The sequence below is a fragment of the Haliotis asinina genome, chromosome 15 (assembly GCF_037392515.1).
Source record: "Haliotis asinina isolate JCU_RB_2024 chromosome 15, JCU_Hal_asi_v2, whole genome shotgun sequence".
Classification (NCBI taxonomy): domain Eukaryota; kingdom Metazoa; phylum Mollusca; class Gastropoda; order Lepetellida; family Haliotidae; genus Haliotis; species Haliotis asinina.
This window is the reverse complement of record NC_090294.1, coordinates 27619312-27627500: the sequence shown is the minus strand read 5'-3', so window position 1 is coordinate 27627500 and position 8189 is coordinate 27619312. Positions and strand designations below refer to the sequence as shown.

Here is an 8189-nt window from a genome sequence, read left to right as displayed (position 1 = left end):
AAAAGAAAACATTCATGGAAAGCACACTGGAAGATACTAAATAAGCGTGCCAGTGAAAAGATTAAACCAGTCACCAAGCATTGCTGACTTTTATGAATATTTTAAGAAATTAAATGACACGAAATGTGAATATCGACAGTGATAACCTTTAATTTGATACAAATACTTTCAATGATACCATTACATGTGATGAAATTGCCTTTGCAAAACGAAATAACTCATCTGGAATAGATTTATTTGAAAATGTATGTATAATTGACGCTTCAGGAAGGATAATCCCACTTTTCACCACTTTCTTCAACCTGATATTTAATTCAGGGATTGTTCCTGGTTGTTGACTTAAAGGCACAATTAAACCTATTTATAAGAAGAAAGGTGGCCCTATGGACCCGGATTCCTATCGACCCATGACCATATTACGTTGTTTTGGAAAACTTTTTACTGGTATTTTAAATGTAAGACTTTCTCATTTCGTAGGGAAAAAGAACATTTTATCCTCGTCCCAATCACGTTTACCAAAAGGTTTCTCCGCTTGAGACAACCTATTTGTAATACATATGTTATCCGAAACCCTTAACCTTCCAAACGAAAACTCTATTGTGTTTTCTTTGATTTCACGAAAGCTTCTGACAATGTGTGGCGAGCCGGTCTATGGTACAAATTACTCAAATATAATGTAAGTTGGAAAATTTTGTCTGTCATAAAAATATGTTTCATAACATAAAATCTACTGTTATGTTAGATAACCATATTTCATCGTACTTTCCATGCACCACAGGAGTGAGACAAGGCGAAAACCTTTCCCCCTTATTGTTCTTTTATAAATGATGTAGCGTCGTGTCTTTATAGTAAAGGTTACTCGGGAATGAACTTACAAGAAGCAGATGGAAATAGAACAGGAAGCATGATAAACTTCATACTCCTCTTATCTGCAGACGATGCCGTCCTCGTAAGTGACACCCCAAGTGATCTACAACTGTCCCTAAAAGCTTTCTATGACTATTGTACTCAGTGAAAGTTGCAAATTAATCTGTCTAAACTGGATGTCTTTGGAAGTTGGCCCTCTAAAAACTTGTGTCTTACTTATATTGACAAACTCATTGAAACCGCAATAGCTATGCGTATCTTGGTATGGTGATCACCCATGCGCATAACCCAGATTATCCGGATTAGCTGGCAGGAAAAATATAATTAAAATCGGCTTAACACTTCTGGTGAAATTCACACGAATACGACCTTTTTTTCCTACCCTAACCCAGAAGGTCTGCTTCGAGTGCATGAACCCTTGGTATCAAGGTTTGTAACTTTAAACGTTTAGTGGAAAATGCAACTAAAGCAATGTTTTCGCTCTTGAAAAAAATTCGTAATCTGAATCTACCTTTTGATTTTTTATATCAGCTTTCGATAAAATGATAGTCCCTATATTAACGTATGATTCAGAAAATGGGGTTTTGAATGTCTATCGATAATAGAGAAAACTCATTCAAAATTTCTAAAATATGCCTGTGGTCTTCGAAATTCAACCCTCAGTGTCATGCTTTATGGGGAATTAGAAAGATATCCGGTATATATTAAGATATATAAAAGAATGATTTCGTTCTAGCATAAACTATAAACAAATACTCTTAAAACGAAATTATCTACCCTTTTATTCAATTTCATTATATCTTCTTCTCCAAATACCTTACCTAACTTGAAATGGATTATATTTGTCAAAGAGATCTTAGATAATTGTGGACTCTCATAAATCTATGAATATCCGTTCCTATGCTCATCATAATGTTTGATTTCAAAAGTAGAAACAGTACTCAAAGACCAATGTTTCCAAAGGGGCGATGCGAACTAGCGTCTAGTTCAAAACGAAAATTTTACCAAAATGTCAAAGACAATCTATCTTTCAACACTACCTCTTCCTTCCTAAATCTATACATAGTAAAATACTTAGATTTAAGCTATCACACCACAATTTACCGTTAGAAACAGAAAACGGATTCCATTACCATTTTACCCTTCTAAATGTGAAGCTCTTCTAAATCAGCGGATGATGTTCATCCCAAAATATTTCTTTGAAAGGCCGACTCTGTTTAAACTTAAACGACTATTCGCAATCAAGAAAACAAAACATTTGAAAAACCTCGCTAAATTTCTAAATGCCTTGTCAAATATAATGAAATTGCAATGAATTGGGACACTAATATTTTGTCCAGCTTCTCTTGCATCCACCACCTTGACAGTATAGTTATGTTAAATTTTATATTATTATATTCTCATGTACCTCCACGGGTGGGTTTTTGGAAAATAAAAATGTTCAGTTCTGGTCTGAGTGGTGAGTGAAATCCACTTACTTGAACAGACTATAACTGTGCAAGCATTAGACTGTTAATCCTAATCCTGTAATAGCAAATTAAAACGCAGGCAAAAGAGAATACATCCTTGTGTTCAGCCCACCAGCGTCGTGTTATAGCTTGAGTTGTGTTCTCATCTTGGCTATTAACGATATTCTGTAACTTGATATTACTAATAACATTTCAACTCCATTATCAATGCAGAATATCAACCAGAAAAGCAACGCCTCGACAAAGCTGTGCTCTCATATCACCTGAAAATATCGATAATGAAGCCTCAAGGATTTCAAAATACCTTCAAAGCATCATGTTTACGTCAGTATTGAGGTTATACTTCATCTATATGGTACTCAGAGAACTTCCTGATCCATGTCGATTAGCAGACATGCATGTCAACATCAGAAAACAGAAATCATTTTATCTTTTATCAGTCAGGACTTTTGCATTTGTAAGATTTGTCAGAGAAAAAGACATCTTGGGGATAAAGTCAAATCTAGGGACAATGTGCACTTGGCCATGAAGTCCACTTTGAGCAAAAGTCTACTTGAGGATAAATTCCACTTCGGGAATAAAGTCTACTTGGGGTTAAAGTCCATTTGGGGAATAAAGTTCACTTTGGGAATAAAGTCTGCTTGGGGATAAAGCCCACTTTGGGAATAAAGTCTGCTGGGGGTTAAAGTCCATTTGGGGAATAAAGTTCACTTTGGGAATAAAGTCTACTTGGGGACAAAGCCCACTTTGGGAATAAAGTCTGCTGGGGGTTAAAGTCCATTTGGGGAATAAAGTTCACTTTGGGAATAAAGTCTACTTGGGGACAAAGCCCACTTTGGGAATAAAGTCTGCTGGGGGTTAAAGTCATTTTGAGGAATAAAGTTCACTCTGAGAATAAAATCTGTTGGGGATAAAGACAACTTTGGGAATAAAGTCTACTTGGGGCTAAAGTGCACTTTGGGAATAAGGTCTAGTTGGGGTGGAGTCCATTTTGGGAATAAATCTACTTGGGGATAAAGACCACTTTGGGAATAAAGTCTACTTCGGAATGAGTACACGTGGAGAAAAATCCACTGGGGTAAAGTCCACATGGAATAAAGTGCACTCTTAGGTAAAGTCCACTCGGTAATGTCTTCTGAGATATAAATTCCACTTGGGGATAAAGTCCACATGGAAGTAAATTCCACATAGAGATAAGATCCCCTGCGAGATGAACTCTGCCTGTAGATAAAGCCCACCTGGAGATTATTCGGTGGTCTCTTAAAATAATCATGTTCGTGGAGATCGGAAACCTTCATAACCAGGTGATCACGGTTAGTGGCACGTGGGCATAGGGTTAGCTCACATCGGTTTATGATCGGGATGAACCCGTGAAGATCCGGATTAGATTTGATCTTCAGTAACCCATGCTTGTCGTAAGAATCGACTAACGGGATTTGCTGGTCAGGCTCGCTGACTTGGTTGACATGTCCTCTTATCCCATTTACGTAGGTCGATAAAACCCACCGGGAGATCACAGGATTGTGTGGTTCAGACTAGATTATTTACAAACTGTCGCCATACAGCTGAAAAATTTGCTAAGTGGAATAAAACTGAACTCAGTCATTCGCTCCCTCACAGCGATCATGGACTGTAAAATAACATAGAACGGACCCTGCCTTTCATCCACCCATGAGTGGACTAGTTTAGTTTTACGCTCTCTGGGCAGTGAAACCAAAGACGAACTGGGATTACACAAGATATATTGTTCAACTTCTACTTGTCTTTGGGTAAACCATTGAAGGTCCGGGTGAGAATGTGTCTTAAGTGACCCATGCTTGTCTTAAGAGGCAACTAACGGCATCAGGGTCGCTCAGGTTCCACCAGCTGAAGACACTATGTGAACGGGAGCCTGTTCGACTGTGGCAGGAGCATCGCGGTTGTATACAGTGTTTATCAGAAAATAAGATGCTGAAAAAGGCGCCAGTGTCAACCAGTAAAATGACGTAAATATATAACACCTGTCCCATAGACTATCGACTTGTGCTTTGAGCTGTCTTCAGAAGCCCATTCATATGTACGTGACTGTGGAAACATTAGCAAATATTTCACGAGTGTTAATAATTCATATTGTTCAGAACCATCTGGACTTGAAAGTATCAACCTTTCATCTTTTAAGTGGTTGTGGGAATCTTTGACATTATCTAGATTGCACTTAATGAGATGTCGTTCTGTTGCCTCTGGAGATCCCCCAGCTATTTAGCTTTCACAGCCCATTGTCACAGCAGCATCATTACCTCGCACCAAGAACCAGCCGGATTTAAATTTCAAAAAAACAATTCTCATTGTTAAAGAAAATAACATTCCAGCGTTTGTTAGAATGTAAATGAAAGGCTGTCAATGACCAAAAGACTTTGTGTAGTAAGTCAGTTAACAACACCATGGTCCTTTGACTGTGCATCCCGGCACCCACCCATTCCCACCCGTGGAGTTCCGGGTTACAGCTGATTTTCAGTCAGCCATGCTTGTCTACTAGACGACTAAAGGGGTCGGGAAATTCAGCTGCACTCGTAATAAGAAAACATGAAGTTCATTAGTATGTATTTTTTTTGTGTTGTGTTTAATGCCTCATTCTGAAATATTCCAGCTTTATGGCGGCAGTCTGTAAATATCGACACGAACCACACAATCCAGTGACCAGCATCATGACCATCGACCCACGCAATAGGGCGTAAGGGCTCGCTGACATAGCTGACACATTCGTATCCCGACTGCGTAGATCGTTGTTCATGATATTGATCACTGGATTGTCTGGTCCAGACTCTATTATTTACAGACCGCTGCCATATAGCTGGAATGTTGCCTATTCGGTGAATAAAAGACTGTACAGTATCTTATAGATAAATAAAAAATAATTACCTGATAGTATATAGTCTACAGAAAGAGTACGAACATATGAAGTATAAATGTTAATAGCAACTTTTAAAAGCAAAGATAAACGTTGGCGGAAAACGTTTAGTTCAAGAATGTTTAGGTGATCTGTGACGTCAATGACTGACCCCACGTCGAAACTGGAGTAATTGTCAGTAGTCACGTTTTCAGAAGAATTCAGTTTGCTAGAAATGGGCTTCACACATTGTACCCATGCGGGGAATCGAACCCGGTTTAACCACTAGGCTACCCTCATGTTGTTGATAATTGGATTTTCTGGTCCAGACTCGATTCTTTACAGACCGCCGCCATATAGCTGGTGTGTTGCTGAGTGCGGCGTAAAATAAACTCACTCACTCCAAGGGGCTTCGCTCTCGACCTACAAGAAATCAACCTGGATATGGGGAATACATTGTTTTAAATAAACCATTAACACGCCGCACCCCACCCCCTGAAAATCAAGTGATCAACAACATGAGCATCGATCCCTCGCAAATGGGAACCGATGACATGTGTCAACCAAGTCAGCGAGTCTGACCACCCGATCCCGTTAGTCGCCTCTTACGACAAGCATAGTCGCCTTTTATGGCAAGCATGGTTTGCTGAATGCCTATTGTACCCGGGACCTGCACGGTCCTTCAAGTAAGACCTTTGGGTCGAGGCAAAACCGTTTGATGTTTGATGTAGGTTTTGTCATTGTGACGCTGGTTTTCTATTAAACATTTCATGTGTTCACACGTCTACCTCTAGAAGACTGTGTTAGACCGTCGGGGAGTCTGTCTCACAGTCCCCGAACCACATTACGTTCCCTGCTGCCTAGCCCTCCCTGCTAAATGCTAAAGCCTGAAAAGATGCAGATCTAGGTCTCCTCAGGTTCTGTATCTCCCATCTCACTGGGGCTCTTTTTCAGTTAAATTTGGATTGTTTGTTACAATGAAAATCATATATACTCTTCAAAAAGGTAGGGGGTGGGTGGGGCTGAACTAACTTTGAAGTCAGGTAGAAAGAAAACCTATTGAGGAACGTTACAAAGACATTGTCACGCTATCACAACAGGCAAACACAATGCACGGAAAGCACGTGCACAATGTGGGAGCCTCCTACACGTGCATGGGGTGTTATTATAAATCTCTGTAGGACATTGTTTCCGATAATTTTCTTGCATCTGTGGATGGTCAGGGTTTTCAGGGTCACACACTAATGACTGAAAATTGTAAGTTTGAAATTTTCATGTCATACGCCAGTCACCTAACAAGGGGGTCACTGAACGAACAGCTTTGCTTTGAATGAAATCCGTGTAGTGATGCATTCTAAAAAAACATCCATTATTACTGTATCAGCATTGATTCAATCCCATATATCTCACAATTTCGACAATCGTACATTGAAAGCACAGTTCCCCTACTTTTTTAAGAGTATATATTCAGACCCTATGCGTTAATCTAGGCTGTCGGAAAGTCCAAGATAGGTGCCCCTTTAAGGAACAGCACCTAATGACCTGACAGTGTTTCATTGTGGATCTGAGACTCAAGGCACATGCTTTGCCATTTGAAGAATAGTTTAACAGTCATGAGAAAAGGTTTATTTGCATTTTCATGGGTAACGCCAACAAACCGCGCATGTGCAATAATTGGTTTATTCATCAAAATTCTTTATGACAAAGGATATAGATGCGCATTCCAACAAGACAAGAACAATGCAATTTCTGTTTTCAAAAACCCAAACACTTACGGACAGCATGTTTATTTAATTCCATGTGTTTATTTACATGCATTTTGACTTGAGTGCATTCAGGTTTGAGTATAATTAGATTCATTTACTTAATGCCATAGCTGACGAGCGCTGTTAAACCGATGTATGTCCCTAGAAGAAACAGTTATATTAGTATGGGGTAATGATTCGCAACCTGCTGATTATTGGCAAAGACATTCGTAGCTTTTCTGCATTGTTAGCAAATAAACAAGAGACAAAAAAGACCCCGCTATGGCAAACCTGGAGGATTTGTATCGAAGTAGTCGCAGCCTCCGAGAGGCCTAACCGCATGTTTACTGCTGAATGTTATTACAAATACAAAATCCTTTGTTGTAGCGTATTTATACATTCTCTATCGGCAAATGGCTTACTTCTGTATTTCCCTGCTGGCCCGTGAAGATCCGGGTTAGAACTGATCTTCAGCAGCGCATGCTCATAAGCACCGACTAACGGGATCGGATAGTCAGACTCGTTGACTTAATTCACATATGTCATCGTATCCCCTTTGCGTAGATCGATGCTCATGGTTTTTATAACGGGATTGTCTGGTCCAGACTCAATTATATATAGACCGCAGCCATGTAGCTGGAACATATTGTCGAGTGAGGCGTAAAACAACAAACAAACAAACAGAGAGACAAACAAAGAAACAACAGACACACCTTCCCTGCTCAGCACTAGAACATCTCAAAATATTATCTAGAAATAGCCTTACCACAGAGTACAAGTCCTGAAAATCTGGAATCACATGTCCCGTGGAATATTTGGCCAAACAAGTGCGTTCTTGGTAACTGTACACCGCAAGTCCACAGCTTTTTAACTGTCTGCACAAATTGTCACATTGGAATCTGTTTGAAACTCTCGTAGGATCTTGGTTCCATTCGTCCAGAAGCCTGGCGCCTTGATTCGCAGTGCTGAAAGTCCATAACAAAAACGAACAAAAACCACAAATACTCAGGCTCTGAAACTTAACCATTCTGTTCCAGTGGCGTCGGAACTCACGTCTGGCAATCATGTAAGGGTACCGGAGACTGCTGTATTGATTTGAGGCAAGTGCTTAGTCAAACCTAAAATATTTATAGCAGACTGGATTGGTAAGTTAGAGCTTATTCTTATGCCATCTTCATCAAACAATAGCGGCGGAAGAGTAGCCTAGTGATTAAAGCATTCGCCCAGGACGCTGAGTCTCTA

The 8189-nt window shown here is 39.7% G+C and overlaps 1 protein-coding gene across 1 annotated transcript in view; it reads right to left on the bottom strand.

Moving 5' to 3' along the window:
• Positions 1-7974, bottom strand: part of LOC137264956 (uncharacterized) — a 16349-nt gene extending 8375 nt beyond the window's left edge. Inside the window, exon 1 of the mRNA XM_067800303.1 lies at positions 7714-7974. Within this exon, the coding sequence (XP_067656404.1) occupies positions 7714-7974 (261 nt within the window). The remainder of the gene's footprint in view (positions 1-7713) is intronic.
• Between the last annotated feature and the right edge of the window lie 215 nt (positions 7975-8189).